The sequence below is a fragment of the Antechinus flavipes genome, chromosome 1 (genome assembly GCF_016432865.1).
Source record: "Antechinus flavipes isolate AdamAnt ecotype Samford, QLD, Australia chromosome 1, AdamAnt_v2, whole genome shotgun sequence".
Classification (NCBI taxonomy): Eukaryota; Metazoa; Chordata; class Mammalia; order Dasyuromorphia; family Dasyuridae; genus Antechinus; species Antechinus flavipes.
This window is the reverse complement of record NC_067398.1, coordinates 378,027,487-378,044,003: the sequence shown is the minus strand read 5'-3', so window position 1 is coordinate 378,044,003 and position 16,517 is coordinate 378,027,487. Positions and strand designations below refer to the sequence as shown.

The 16,517-nt window shown below is 33.6% G+C and overlaps 1 protein-coding gene across 8 annotated transcripts in view; it reads left to right on the top strand.

Moving 5' to 3' along the window:
* FHOD3 (formin homology 2 domain containing 3) overlaps nt 1–16,517 on the top strand; it is a 652,613-nt gene that overhangs the window by 313,508 nt on the left and 322,588 nt on the right. For all 8 annotated transcript variants that reach the window (XM_051969747.1, XM_051969754.1, XM_051969753.1 and 5 more), the window contains exons 4-5: nt 108–175; nt 9,122–9,227. In XM_051969747.1, the coding sequence (XP_051825707.1) occupies nt 108–175; nt 9,122–9,227 (174 nt within the window). The remainder of the gene's footprint in view (nt 1–107; nt 176–9,121; nt 9,228–16,517) is intronic.

The window sequence follows — 16,517 nt, the reverse complement described above, 5'->3', positions numbered from 1 at the left end:
ATTACTTTTACACTGTAAATTCTTATGATGAACCCAAAACATTAGTGTGTCTTAATTATCCATTTAGGTAGTGAAATTAATGTTATTTTTTATATTGTTAATTTCAGAAAAGCTGTATAACTCTAGTGGACGAGAGTTAAGACGGGCTCTGTTCTCCTTGAAGCAGATATTTCAGGTAAAAAAGATTTGACTTAATTAATTTTCTATTGGAGAATGCTAAATTGTGTTAATTGTATTGCCTGAAAAAATGTAGAAACATTTTTATTTCAATCTAGGAAAAAAATAGGAAAAGTTGCCTATAATTTAGTAAGGAAATGCTATGCAAAACTCAATGTCAGTAACGAATTTTTACCATCTGTTGTTATAGAGGCGCAAGGTTAAATCTTCCCTGCTCTCCTGTGCTTAGAGCAAATAATTTTGGCAGAAGGTCAAGTTCACCTAGAAAGACTTAGTCTCATACCAGTATGTGTCCTCACTCTTTATTTGGGGATCTAGTTTTTCTGAAGACATACAGTAGATGATTTGGAAAAATAATGAAAAATTCTGATAGAACATTGTGCCCCTCCACTATTTAATCAGGCCCCTTTACTCTGACCACCATATTCTATTGTTCCAAAACTTTCAGAGGCTCCATCTTGCCTAAAAAGTCCAGATTCCTTAATTTGTCATTCAAGCCTATCTATTATGTTGGCACCAACCTACATTTCAGCCTTATTTCATATTATTTTTCTACATATATTCTATTCTTCAGCCAAAAAAATCTCTTCTTCCTCGTCTCTTCTCACGCTTTTTACTTATGCTAGTAAAAATCCTGTAATAGACTTGAAAAAGAAGTATTCTGGTCAGGTAGCAAGTACAAGATATAACTACTGATTAACTTCAGTGCTTCATTGGTATTCATATAGCATCGTGAGTTAAAGGAGGCCTCCGGAATAGGGATTATTTAAGAGCAAAGGGCAAAAAATCATATAGGCTGAAAAAGTGTGAATAAGGTACAGTATGCACTGTCAGAAGAAGTGCCCAGAGTGTTAAGATCACAGATCCCTCAATGTTATTTGTAGAGCAATACAAATAACATGTCCTTCATGAATCCTTTCCACACCCAACTAATTGGATATATTTCCTCGTTTGAAATCCCATAGCTTTTTATTATTTCGCCATTAAAATGTGAACTCCTTGAGAACAGGGACTATTTTACATTCTATTTGTATCCTTAATTTCTAACAGAGTGCTTTGCATGTAATAAGCATGTAGTAAATGCTTTTCCATTCATGCATTCATTCATACTAATGGCTCTTCTTTTGTTATGTTTTGTGCTATAATTTTTCTTTTTGTGATTTGTTTTATCCCAATAGTTATTTTAATAAGCTAACTATGATCGGGGGTGATGTCTTACTCATCTTTTTATCCCAGCAATTTCCATAAGTATAGTAACCTTCTCATACATACTTTAGTACCCAGTAAGTTTTCTAAGATTAAGTTTCGAAATATTCTAAATCTGCATTGGTGGAGTTGCCTGCACCAATGAAATCACAAGTAACAAAAAATGTGTATCAACACATCAACAATCAAGCCCCAGATCATTGCAAAGAATGTCCAAGAAGCTTCACAATAATGGAAACCTTTAATTCTAACCATTCATACAGAAAATACCAACTGGATGAAGAATATGTATTATCCAGATAAAAATAACAATTGAATAGAACCATAAAAATTAGTCCACCAGAACACTTGGTACAGGCAATGTGAATGGACAATAAAGTGGGCCTGGAATTAACTAAGGGAAAGAGAGCAGGTTGAATTATTTTGAAAAAATTATAGAGTGATTTTATTGACATTAGACTTCTTTCTGAAACAAAGGACTTCAATATTCTTCAAATATCTCATAAAAATGTGAGCCATGGAATAACTCAGGCCAAAGAATTAAAATTATAGATCACTGGAAGTAGGATGAGAAGATCAATTATAGGCATGAGTATGCTGCAACATAATGAAGACTTGAGCAGGAAAAGGACCACAAAAGTTATTATTAATGACTTAGCAGATTTAAAAAAGAAGTAATCTGGTCAAGTAACAAGTATAAGAGATAACTACTGATTACCCTCAAGGTTCCACTGGTATCCACACAACATCCTTTATTAGAGGAATCAAATTATAATCTTAGAAAGCTTACCAGGCACTAAGGAGTTAAATACATTTTTCAGAGATTCAGAGACATTATTCGAATGCAGGTCTTCCTGACTCTGAGGAATATATGGCATGCTATTTCTATATTTATTAATTTGGTTTAAATATTTTATAGTTCATTTGAAATCTTAAACAACTTTAATAAAATTATTTTTATCTTTCCAATATCATTGAAAAATTCAGGATGGGCAAATATTGTCATCCATACATAAAAGTCAGATTAACCACTGATATTCATTGAGTTAAAGACAGATCTACTGACGTCAAGTTTTCTCATTTCTAAGCCAGAACCACCTCAGATTATAACCAAAATAATTTATTGACAACAATGAGGTACTATAAAACATGAATTTACCTATGTAGTATAGGGTTGTTTTTTTCACAAATATTCCTCTGACAATTGGTAAAAAAAAATGTGTATAATGCCAGTTTTGGTGATTAGATGGAGATATTACATGAGAGCACCAGTCATTGCTTTTGTACAATGAAGCCATGTGTGATTTGACATTTTAGTTAAGGCAATAAACATTTGTTATATGCTTGGAAAAACTTTCTGACTAGACATGAGCTCATCTAAAATGTTCATTTTTAACATATGGTGGTGGAAAGGGATATGAATGGAGAGAAAATTATTTTTTATTTCCTTTTTACTTATGGGTGTAAAGTAATTTTCCAAAAATTCATGATATCTTCCCATTTTCTCTTTCTCCCAAAGCCATGATTATCTCAAATGACTGAATTAAGCACATATGTCTTTCGTTACTTGTAGGGCACTGCACATAACTTTTTCCCCCCACCTGAATAACATATTAGAGCTTTCCCTATGGTTTCTTGGTTCAAGAGGTGACGTCGTTAGTGTCTACCCAAATTTAGCCCTACTCCTTCATCCATGTAATTTCAAAAATATTATAGACTTCAAATAAATGCTTAGGTCCATATAGGGCCAGGAGAATTAGGCCAGTCATTTCAAATTATTTTTCCCTTTTGGAGATAAACCATAGTTACTGACTATTCCTTTAACACCAACCTTCCATTATCCCATTAGGAGTTCTAGTATTTACATCATTGAGGTTTTTATTTTTGCTTTGTTCTTATAATTTAGGCCAAATACCTCAATCTTATCCTGGACATATTTAAATCTAAGTTGTGGTTTTATACAGGAAATGTACAGAAACATAAAGGAAGAATCTTAAAAGTGTAAATTTAGAGTGGAAGGGAACATTGAAATTTAGTTCAATGTCCTCATTTTATTTGTCATTAATATCATGATCATCATCATTAAAATACTGATTCTCCTTGCCCAGGCAAGAAGTTCAAGGCTATTCACTGATAAATAAATGAGCTTTGACTTACTTCATTTAAAACTTGGACTGTTTTGCCCCTTCTTAGGCAATTAGGAATGAGAAGTTCACCATATTGATGATAGACAGTATAGTGACTCTTTTGCAGAGACTATTGCAGTTTGACTTCCCTTATGGAAGAAATTTTTCCATCCTCAATCTCCTTGCTACTTTTTTATCTTTGGTAGTTGGGATTATAGGTGGGCATCACTTGTAATGCAGATGTCCTAGAAAAAACTGACATCTTGCCCTGCTCCCCAAGAAGTGTAATTTTCATGATGACACAGATGGCAAATGGCAAAACACATATTTGAAACTAGATCCTCTGTTGTAAATGTATAACTTTTATCAAATTGCTTGCTTTCTGATTTGAGGGTAGAAGAGAGAGAGGGCAGGAGAGAATTTGGAACTCAGATTTGTAAAAAAAGAAAAAAGAAAAAGAAAGTTAAATTGTTTTTATATGTAATTGGGAAAAAATAAAGTTTTAAAGTTCAGGAAAAAAGAAACTAGAGCATCTGACTCCAAACTGAGCTCTCTTTATTATCTGACACTGAAATTCTTTTTCTTATAGCTGGCTATAAGTCACATAATCAAACACACAAGCCTATCTTTATGTACCTCAGAATAAATAGCCATCCAGAAACATCTGCCACAATAGCCAGAGCAACATCTTCATACATATTCTTTGTTAAAGAATAGTTTCTAGAAACCCATTGTTAAACTGTGCATAAATTTCTACAGAAGGGGTGGTGGACCCCCTCCATTTAACATGGCTTATTATCAGATTAGGTAACATTTACTCTAAAAGTTAGAAAGGCCTTGGATAAACAGAACAAAGGATCTGATTTGTTGAAAAGGAAGAAGAGGATTCCCAAAATCTGAGGCTCCAAGGGAGGACAGAACACAGTGAGGTGATCCATTAGATACTTTGTTTTTAGGAGAACAGGAGAACCTCTTTGTTTCCAAGTCAGTTAAATGCCCTCATCTGAACTATCCTCATGTATGAAATGAAGGGAATGGGCTTTTTCCTTGTGGTGGCTAAAAATTAGCGGTAGTATATGATTATAATGAATATTATTGTGTTATAACAAAAGACAAGCAAGATGGTTTCAGAAAAAAACTGGAAAGACATACATGAACTTAAGCATAATGAACATAATCAGTAGAACATTGTATATAGTAATAGAAAATTTGTTGAAGAAGTATGAAGAATTTTGTTATTCTCAGCAATCCAGTGATTCAAGACAATTCCAAAGGATTAATGATGAAGTGTACTCTTTACCTCTGGATATTGATTGAATACAGACTAAAGCATGCTATTTTCCACTTTATATCTTTCATTTTTTTCTTTTTTTTTTGAGTCATCATGTATAAAATGACCAATATGAAAAATTTTCACATAATTGCACATGTATAACCTGTTTCTGATTGCTTACCATCTTAGGGAAGCGAGAGAGGAAGGGGTAGAAACAAAACTTTAAATAAATATGTTTTTTGAAATTGTGATTCTCAGAATTGATAATGATACTTCAGATATAGTCAAATTAGGCAGCAGAATAAGGTGTCAGCTTTCTTGTTTCTGACATTATTCTCTCTCTTCCCTCTTCCTCATATCCATATATGCATGTTGAGATTACAAACTACTTGTGAAAACTAGGGCAAAATTTGCTTCTTTTTACTTTTTCAGAAAACATTTTCCACAATTCCACAGTTCATCTATATCATCTCATACGTTCTTACCCTAGATCAGTATAAAATTTTTCTGGGCCAGCACATGACCTCGTTCAGAGCTGCTAGATGATCTTTTATTATCTCTTTACCTATTTGAGGCTCCAATTCCCTCTTAGTCATGTATGAATTATTCTTCTTAAGCTAAGAATTTTATTTGATAGAAACTATGGAAGCAAAATTACAATTACTTTGGTTTTTTTTCTCAGTTGTCTATTAAAACTATCAAATCCACCCTAAATATTGGGTAAAGTCTAGTCCTTATTTTTATTCTTGTGTCCTTATAATATTATTTAGAAGCTTAAGATAATTTTTGCATTTAGCTTTCCTGATAATATTCTTAGAGATTTATGTCACTCTTTAAAAAATATATAAACCTTGATTATGTGTCTCTCTTTCCAATTTCTGTATATGATCTTAGAAAATCTGCATCAAGCATCTCCTTTCACCACCACATTGTTCTTAACAAATTTCTCTCCCTTTTATTCTTCTTCAGGATTATTAATTTATTATTCCATGTCAGAACTTTGAATTTTAAAATTCCTATTGAGCTGTCTTTTTTATTCTTCTTAGGGCTATCATATCACAGAATCTCAGGATTAGAACAAATCTGCAATATAATAATAACCTTCATACTCACATCCAAGGATGAATGTATGAATTCACTTTAAAGCATCTTCAATAAATTTATCTCTTGTTTAAATGGAATGGAGGCAATCAGTAAATATAACTAAGTAGCAGAATTATTGGGTATGGAGAACATAATAAAAAATAAATATCTGAGTCTGGAAAGTGGGAAAAATTTCAACTTTGCTCTCTTTGTCTTTCTCATTCAACTTTTTAAAGTGACCAAGCTTATCATTTCTCCTTGTATTTTGGAGAATAAATATTGAAATAGATGGTGGAGAGAGATCTTTTTTGGAGAGCTATGAAAATGGAATAAATGACCAACTATTGCTATGTTCAGTTTCATATATATATATTTTTTTTTCTATAGTTCTTGGCCAGTGATAGATATGCAACTACATATCTTCCATTTCTTAACCTGGGACTGTTCCCAAAATTATTCCCCAAATTACATGTATGTAGTATCATGGAGGCAACTAATTCTTTGTAGTAGGCAAAGAATGAAGAGTCAGAGAAGAGAACTTTTGATCCACAAAGTTGGATGGATGTTATTTACCTGGTTTAGGGGAAGAGTAGACAAAAGTTGGGGCAGCTGGCTGATTGTATTGCTTGTTTGTTCTTCTTCTGGAAGAGGTTCAATGATACCACAAGGATCAAAGTGGCACAATGGATAGAGTGTCAGGACTGGAATGAGGGGAACCTTAGTTCAAATATTATTTCAGATGCTTAGTAGCTGTATGATCCTGGACAAGTCACTTAATCTTGTTTGCATGAATTTCCTCATCTGTAAAATGAATTGGTAAACCTTTGCCAAGAAAATTCCAAATGAGGTCACAAAGCACAGGATACAACTGAAATGACTGAAAAACAAAGATGAGGTGAGGGACTAAGTTGAAAAGCTAATATTTAAGATTATAGAAGCTAACTCAACCTTACTACCTGGAAAGTCCTGTATCCCTCATTGTTTTATTTATTGAGCAATTAATTATGGAGTCCTTTGTGACATTACTTCTGTTGAAAAGTTGAAATGTTATATTGCTCTTAATTTTTACCCTTTCATGCTTGTCTTCTCTCTCCCCCAGTTAAATAATAAACTACTTAAAGGCCAAGATTATGTTTTATTCTTCTTCAGATATGCTCTGGCACCTGGGTCAGCGTTCAACAAATATTTATGGATATTTTAATCAGAAAAGCCCTTAAATAAAAAAAAAAACAGAATTTCTAGATAGATGCCATTCCACCAAGGAGATTTCTACTGTGAGAACAGATTTATTATAAAATTAATACCTGAATGTTCAAATGAAATTGGTTTGAAAAGTAAAAATACAAAGGTGCAGTCATATATATTGTCAATGAATTAGAGTTATACAACTAAAGACAATTTCAGTGAATATAATGAGGGCTCTAAATTAATTTTTAGGACAAAATTCATTATAGTGAATACATTACTAACCATTTATGATCACTGTCATGTGCAGTGTGCAGAATCTGCAGAGAAGACCAGCCTCATACCAGGTTTTCTGTAGTGAATTGGCAAATTAGAGGAAATACTTTGAAGCCAGTAAAAAAGGAAGTTTTCTACCTTTCCTTAAGCAAGTTTTTGTATTGATAGTAGTGCTCGTGTATGTATGTGTTTGTGTGTGTATATGCATGTGCATGTGCATGTGTGTTTTATAGGTTACTGAGGACTTTAGGCAGTTTTTGATTTAGGATTTGATTGGTTTATTTATTTATAGAATGGAATGACAGTGAAGAGGACTTAGAATATTGGAACTGCAAGGAAATGCAAGGATTAGAGATCACCTTGATGAGTGAGGCACAAATCATCTCTGCAGTACCTCTTAACAAGCATTATGTAATAATCAAAGAATTTTTAGAACTAAAAGAGATCTTGGTGTGATTTATACTGATGTCATTTTACAAATGAAAAACTTAAGGACTAGAACCCAGCTTCTTTTTTTAAATAATAGTTTTTTTTAGTTTCAAAATACATGCAAAGATGGCTTTCAGCATTCACCCTTGCAGAACTCTGTGTTCCAAATTTTTCTCCCTTCCTTCCCTTAACTCCCCTCCCTTAGACAGCAATCAATCCAATATGGCCCAAACATATGCAATTATAAATATATTTTCACTTTTATCATCTTGCAGAAGAAAAATCAGATAAAAATGAGAAAAAAAGCAAACAAACAACAAAAAGGGTGAAAATACTATGTTGTGATTCACATTCAATCCCCACAGTCCTCTTTCTGGATGCAGATGGCTTACTCCATCACAAGGCTATTGGAATTGACCTGAATCACCTCACTGTTGTAAAGAACCACATCTATTAGAGTTGATCATCACATAATCTTGTCATTGTTGTTTACAATTTTCTCCTGGTTCTACTCACTTCACTCAGCATCAGTTCATGCAAGTCTGTCCAGGCCTTTGTGAAACTATCCTGTTGATCATTTTTTATAGAACAATGATATTCCATAATACTAACATACCATAATTTATTCAGCCATTCCCCAACTGATGGGCATCCACTCAGTTTCTAGTTCCTTGACACTGTAAAAAGGGCTGTTAACAAACACATAGGTCCTTTTCCCTTTTTTATGATTTCTTTGGTACATAGACCCAGTAGAGACACTGCTGCATCAAAGAATATGATATAGTATGATAGCCCTTTGGGCATAGTAAAACCCAGCTTCTTAAAACTGTGATTCATGACTTTATATGGAGTCTTATAGCTGAATGTGGTGGGGCATGAAATTATAATTTATTATCAGTAAATATTGATTTGTATATCTGTTTCTATAACTATACACTCAGGGTCATGTAAAAATTTCTTTGATGAAAAGGGGTCACCAGTGGAAAAAGTTTAAGAAGCTAAAAAGTTTAAGAAGTTAAAAGTTTAAGTCTAGAGAAGTTGGGTATTGCCAGCATCACTTACCTAATTAGTGCCAGCTGAGATTAGAATCCATATCTTCTGTGATACTGGAGATGAGGAGAATTGAATTGCAGTTGTTACTGAAAAGGAAAATTAACAGATAACATGGTGCTATCTTTCTCTCTTCAAGACAAATGTCATAATTAAAAAATAGATTTTTCAATTCTTCTGGGAATATTTAATTAAATTCATTTAAATAGAACAAGAAATAATGGTGAAAATTTCAGTTCAATGGTTTAAGTTTGATTTAACATGTAATCTTAAGAGGAACCATGTATGACATCAATTCTTCCCCCTTTCTTATCAGGATGACAAGGATTTGGTGCATGAATTTGTTGTGGCTGAAGGTCTGACGTGCTTGATAAAAGTGGGAGCTGAGGCAGACCAGAATTATCAAAATTACATCCTTAGAGGTAAGTAACTGGGATTACTTCCATGACTCTCTTGAAGAACATTGCAGTTTTTCTTATTTAAGGATTAATTATCTGACATTTTTTTTCTGATCTGGACTTGTCTAAGGTCCATTTTCACTGGCATAATGGGCATCTGACTAGAAAATTCCTCATATCCATGCAGATAGGAAACTACTTTCCAACATTTAGTTGTGAAAAATTGCTTTGGAAGTTATGATTTGCCTAGGGTCATACAGTCAGGATGCATCAAATGCAGAACTTTAACCTAGGACTTCCTGACTCTGAGGCAAGCTCTCTATTCATTCTGTCATGCTGTCATTTTGGAGAATTCCCATATTATTTGGAGAATTCCCATAGTAAGGTTCTTATGGTGCAAAAGAAAAATCTTTGTGGTGAACCATTATTCCTACTCAAAGATAATTCTATAAGTTCCCTCAATAAGGAATGAAATAAGGAAAGAGAAAGAAACATTGAGTATTCAAGAGAATAATAGCAGTAGTTCCTGTTAGATGAACATCTACAATGTTAAAGAGTGTGTTTCAGTGAAGCTCAGTCTTCATTACTTGGGGTGTCCAGGATAAAGGAAATCTAAATCAGTTCTTGGTATATTGTGCCCAGTGGAAGATATTTTTGGCTTCTTGACAGTCACCAAGAACCCCAAACTCGAGGTAATTTTCACCAGTGATTTGTATGGTACCTCTGCCTCCATGGCAAAGCCTTGGCAATGCAGGGTCTGACATATTCCCATATGGAAAATGTCAACTCTTCACATTGCTATATCTTGGGTAAAGAATAAGTCTGGGTAATGTGTGATTAAAGATCAAGTTGACTAGAATTATAAGGCAGTCAGAACTGAATTGTCCTCCCATAACTCCTGGCACGTCCTCTTGCCACAGCTGTTATTATCTTCTCTGCATTGTCATTATCTTCTCTACCCAACTCCCTGAACTACTTCTTCCTTCTCTCTCTACTTTACACTGCCTTGCACAGAAACCTCTGTTAAAGAAAAGAAAAACACAAAGGAAAAATAGAAAAGTTTTTAAAAAGTAAACGTTAGTGTTTTCTTTGCTTTAGATAAACACATTAAATGTCATGCATATGTTTTGTAACCTATCCCTGATTACTGTTCTGCTTTGTCCTATCTTAGAATAGAAATTCCAAAAGGCCTAGCAATCTGTCTCTCCCACACCCTTCCTCCTTTTCTTTCTTCTTCTTTTCTTCTTCTTTCTTCTTCCTTCTTCTTCCTTCCTTTTCTTCTCCTTCTTTCTCCTTCTTCTTCCTTCTTCCTGTGTTCCGTCATGTTGATGGTGAAATATCAAAAAAAAGTTGTTAAAGGTGATGCTTTGCTGATAAGCCCTATTATTTATTAATCAAGAAAAAATCTGAGATGAGGTAAAGTGTGTATGTGTGAGTGTTGGCCACCTTCAGTTTTTAAAGGCTTGTCACATAAACCAGTCTTTTGGCTCATTTTGTTTGACCCTAAAAGGCAGAACAAAGACCAGTGGGTTGAAGGTATAAAAAAGCCAATTTAGGCTTGATTTAATGAAAAACTTTCTAAAGTTTTTTATTTTCCAAAATGAAATGGACTGTCATTGGAGGTAGCAAGCTGCCTTTAATTGGATGTCTTTTAGTTACACAGCATATGTATATACATATATCTGTATATGTGTGTTGAAAGAAATTATTATAATAACATATTAATAACTAATTATTAATTTAATCCAACTGTTTTTCTTTATTTTTTTCTGTAAAGACACAACTCCTGTTAAGATCAGTCAGTCTCTGAAGGCCATGGCTGATTGATGAGATTACTCCTGGCCCTTAAGGAAGTCAGAAATACTTTATGTCCTAAATGAGCTTATTGCATTGTAATGGGGGAGAGATTGCTATACTCATACATACATGTTTATATAGACATGTATGTTTATATGTCTATATACATGTACACTGAGACAAAAAATCCCAAGAGACAGAGTTTATGGATTATAAATTTATTAACTAGGCTCACTAAAAATCAATAAATAGATGGTGAATGTTTTTTCTGGGTAACCAAAGAAGGCAGAGGAGATCCTACTTTTTTTTCCTTTTTGTCCCCCATGATTATCACAATGGCTGGAACATAGTAAGCATTTAAATAACACTTATTTAATGGTTTGATAAAATAATTATCTCTTGTAATCATTGACTTAGTTTTTCTTCTCTTAGAAGAGTTTCAAGTAAGTTGAACTAGGGAGAAGAATGTGGACTTGGGGTATTCTTGTCAATAGATAAAATTGTGCTAGTCAATATTTTGTCAAATTGGATGAAAATTTACTCCATTTAGTAAATGATTACTAAACACTATGACACAATCAAAATTTTAAGTGATCTTAGCAGTCCAATGCTTAGTCCAAATAAATAAATTAACAGTGGAATAGTGATTTTACTGGTTTAAGAGAACTCGCATGGTGGGAATACTTCCGATTCAGGAAGGGCATCTTCTTTATCATTTATTCTTGGAGAGTTGCCAATAGCACCAAAACTGTTAATTGAAAGTGAAGTTATTTGCCCAGCATCACACAGCCATAATATGTTAAAGGTAGGATTGACCCCTTCATGTTGGCTTTGAGGTCATCTTTTTATCCACTATGCCATATTGCCTCTTCTAAGATAAATAGCATTGAACAAGACAAATATAATAATCACCCAAAGTTCAAGTAATCAGTTGCAAGTTATTAATTAGGAGCTGTCATTACTGAGGATGCATTTGATTTATATTACATATACAGTCACTAGTGTGAACTCCTCTTTCTAAAGATATTGGTAATTCAACATTTCTGTATTAGTCTAATCATTACATTTTTGTGCCTGGAAATAGGAAATCTCCCAATATATCACCTTGACAGTTAAATATGAACATACCCCATCAAAGAATAGTTAGGTTATTGAATAGACTGGTGTAGGTGCTAAAACTAATTCACTTGTGTCTAAATAATTGTTCAAAATTAAGGAAAATTTATTTCTTGATAATAATATTTTTACTTTGCCCTTTTTATGAATATTTAAGGGAAATAAATTCTGAGGAATTTAAAAGATCACTTTGTGTTTTGGGGTTTTTAAATAGGGAAATTAAGATATTTCTTTGCATTCCTATTTTGTAATGCCTGATTTATTTTTGTTACTCCTAACTAGAGTTTCATGTCTGTTTCTCTATGTTAAAACTTGCAGCTCAATATATAGATGGAAAGTCATATTTATAATTATGGAAAACATATGGCTACCTTGAATTGTTCCCCCAATTATCTAGCTACTAGGCAACTTTTGGTGGGATTGATTTTTTTAAAAGTTTAATATTAAGCTATTTCTTAAAACTACAATCAGAACATATCTCCAGTTGTGGGTTTATGAAGGAGTATACATGGATACACAGTTCTATAAGGAAATTACATTTGTAGAATCTTTATTATTTTCCCACATCTGTTTTTAAAATACTTTGAATTTATCTTTCCTCTTCTCCCCTTCCCCTATCCTGAATATTTTAAAGCTATAACTTCAATTCTATGTCAGCTCTTTTCTCGTTCCAGGAATCTCTGTGGGCTTTCAGTTTAAGGTTGTATCTGCAGAGAGATAAAGATAGGTTTTGAATTATAGTGTAACCAAATTTCTCCAAACATGAGTAGGCTTTTAAGAAGAACATCGAATGCACAACAAGTAAAAATAATGTTTATCTGTCTTATTATTTTTGGATGACTGTAGTAGATACTCTATAAAGCTTTCATGATAGCCATGTACTTAATATAAATCTAATTTGGTCTTTTATTAGCTCATGGCTTTGATAACTGAAGTAAAATATTTGAAATTGCTTAGAAAAGAAGAGCATATATTTAATGGAATTCACATATTGATATGTTGAAGTTTACATAGAGTACATATTCAAGAAAATGCAAATTTTCCTTGCCTCCTATATCTAGCCAGTCTCATACCATGCTTCACATGCCATCCAGACATGAACTAAGAAATGCTGGCCTATATACTACCAGAGACAGCCTTATTCTTGATAAATTTTTCTCTCCGAACTATAAATTAATACTATTTATCACTGGAAAGGGCTCAATAAATCAAGTGATGTATGACTCTGCTTACAATCTCCAGGACATTCCAAACCCAAGCTGTCCTCTGAAGCCATTGCTTTCCCACATGTGGAGTTGTCCCTTACTAGAATACAAGTACACATTATGTCAGGTTTGTCTTTACATCCCTAACTCCTCGCACAGTGCTCAGCACGTAGTAAGTTTGTGGTTGTGGCTGAGTCATTTTTCAGTTATGTCTGATTCTTCTTCACCTCCCTTGGAGTTTCTTGACATAGATATTAAAGTGGTTTGCTCTTCCTTTCCCTAACTCATTTTACAAATGAGGAAACAGAGGCAAACAGGATTAAATGACTTGCCCAGGATCACACAGTTTCTCAGTGTTGGAGGTCAAATTTGAACTCAGGAGGATGACTTTTACTGATTCCAGCCCCAGTATTCTTTGTGCTATAGCACTACAAAGCTGCCCTTACATAGTAAGTACTTAATTCCCTTTTATATATTACACACTTGTTTTTTATATACACACAGCTATCTCCCAGTAGATCTAGAATCTCATTAAAATAGGTATCTTCTAGTTATGTATATCTCAACCCATTCATAGTTACTCTGAAATCTTTGTGTATCTCTTTTCATCAGCCCTCCACAAAAAGATAATCTAACATACATTCTGTGTGTAACAGTGTTACTTTTTGGCTCTCACTATATGATGAAGCTCCCATGTCATATGGTTACAGACATATTACAAAATAGCCTTATTTATTCTCAGAGCACTTAGATCTTTTTTTAAAAAGTGAATATTCTAATTTGTAGGGCAGCTTGATGGCTCAGCTGAGCCTGAAGTCCAAATCTGGCACCAGATACTTATTAACTGTGTGACTCTGGGCAACTCATTTAATGTTTCTTTGAAGAAAATGACAAACCATTCCAATATACTTTCCAAGAAAACCTCATGGGTTCATGGTCACCTTCGTGAAAAGACAGACATGACTAAACATCGATAATTCTAATTTGCATTATATGTTTATATTTTATCATACCTACTAGTTTCTAAAAATATAATATACATTAAATAATTTATACTGAATTGAAATCAATTGAATTTTTAAAAAGGATGTGTTTTATTTACTTTTCTGTTTTCTCCCTGTTCCCAGCTTAGTGTAGTAGAAGGAATATTAGACTGGGAATTGGAAAAGTTGGCATTTACTTCAGATATTACCACTAAACATCCTTTCAACCTTAGAAAAAGTTTTAGAATGATAAAATCCAAGATTTGGAGCTAGAAAGAACCCCTCAGAAGTTATCCAAGTCCTTTATTTTGCTGATGAGGAAACTGAGACCCAGTAAAGTTAAACAAAAACAACTTTCCTAAAGTCATCCAATTAATCATTAGCTAACTTGTGGTTCCTACCCAAGACCTTTGACAAATCATTCTAATTTAAGTCTTATTTTCCTCATGCTAAAATAAGGAAGTTAGGTGAAGTTATTTCTAATATCTCTTTCTATTTGGAAACTCATTTTTATATAGCAAATAACTCATGTATGTGTTCATATAAATAGATATATTGCATCTTATTTCTTCTTTTTGGTGAGAGGTGATTCCTGAATGGAGTCTGGAAGGGAGTCAGCAGTTCTAAATTGTGAATAGCAAAAACATTTCAAAGAGGAAAGGTATATTCTAGTTTTCATGCTTCATGCTAATTAGCTTAGCAAGTTCCTATTATTTATGCAATACAGAAGGTTGGGAAATACCTGAAGGAATTTATCCAAGTTATAAATGACTTTACAGTTGGAAATTCAATTTGAATAAAAAGCATAGTGGATGTCATAGTAGGATATGGCAATTGAAATTTGAGTTGAGGGGTGTGCTTTATCCAGCCCTTACAAGCTAGTACTTGTTTGGGAGCTGATTGTTAAATTTTTAGTGAGATTATACCTCGAAAGTGGCTAAATACTACAAATCAGGACTTGATTTGTTGTTTTCTGGTTATCTAGACTTAATAAAGTGATGGGATAATGTTAACACTGCAGATTAAATGTAAAAATGTTAAATAGTTTTAGGAGGAAACTCAGCAGGCATCTAAATTAAGCCAATGCCAAGACAAGTGGTCATTCATGACACTTTGCATCCCCTATGCTTGGTGTAGATTGGATTGAATTTTAGGAAAAGGAAGAAGTTTTTCCTGCAGCCCTTGTCACTTAAATTAGTCCTGTTTCTAATTACATTTTCTTTTATTTTTCATTATTTTTATATTTGATTTGACTGATAATTTTATGTCTCATTGAGTCATTTACTTCCATTTGTCCAATTCTAATTTTTAGTGAATTGTTTTCTTCATTTATCTTTTTTACCTCCTTTTCTATTTGGCCAATTGTACTTTTAAAGGAGTTGTTTTCTTCAGTCAAGACTTTTTCCATTTCACCAATTCTATTTTTTAAGAAGTTGTTTTCTTTTTTCCATTTTACCAATTCTGTTTTTTAAAGTTGTTTTCTTCAGTCAATTTCTGTGCTTTCTTTTACAAGCTATAAAATTTCATGATTAACTCTTATTTCTTTTCCCCATTTTTCTTCTCTCTCTCTCTTTTAATATTCTTTTTGTGCTCTTCCAAGCCTTTTAAGCTTGAGATTAGTTCATATCTTCCTTTGAGGCTTCACATGTGGGTACTTTGCCATTGCTGTCCTCTTCTGGCTTAATGTTCTGATCTTCCCTGTTGCCATAATACCTATGAATGGTCAGGACTCTTTTTGCTTTTTTTTTTTTTTAAAGTTGAATTCTGCTAGTTGGGCAGAGGGAAAATTGTCTCAAGCTTTTTATTTTTTTTTAGGGGATCAAAGACTTCTCACCGACTTTCACCATGCTGGGGCCAGCTCTGCTGCCGGCTTTCCCACTGCACTAGGTTGGCCTGCCTAGGCCTACCAATTATGATTGGTTTTGGGGACTCACAATTTGCCTTCTTTGGTTGTATTGGAGGCTCACAGATGGCTGATGATCTACTGGCCCTCTAAACTAAAACAGAGTGGCCAGTGTTGCTATATTTTGGCTAAGAGCCTCCTGCTAGATGTCCAGCACTGCTTACCCTGAGCCATGTTTCCCCTTGTCCCATTTAGACAGACTTTTCCTGAAGTTCTTCCAAGATTTCTCAGGCTAGAAAATTATTACACTTCGAAAGTTTGTGGATTCTGTTGCTCCAAAATCCTTTCAGAGGCCCTCCCAGCAGATTTT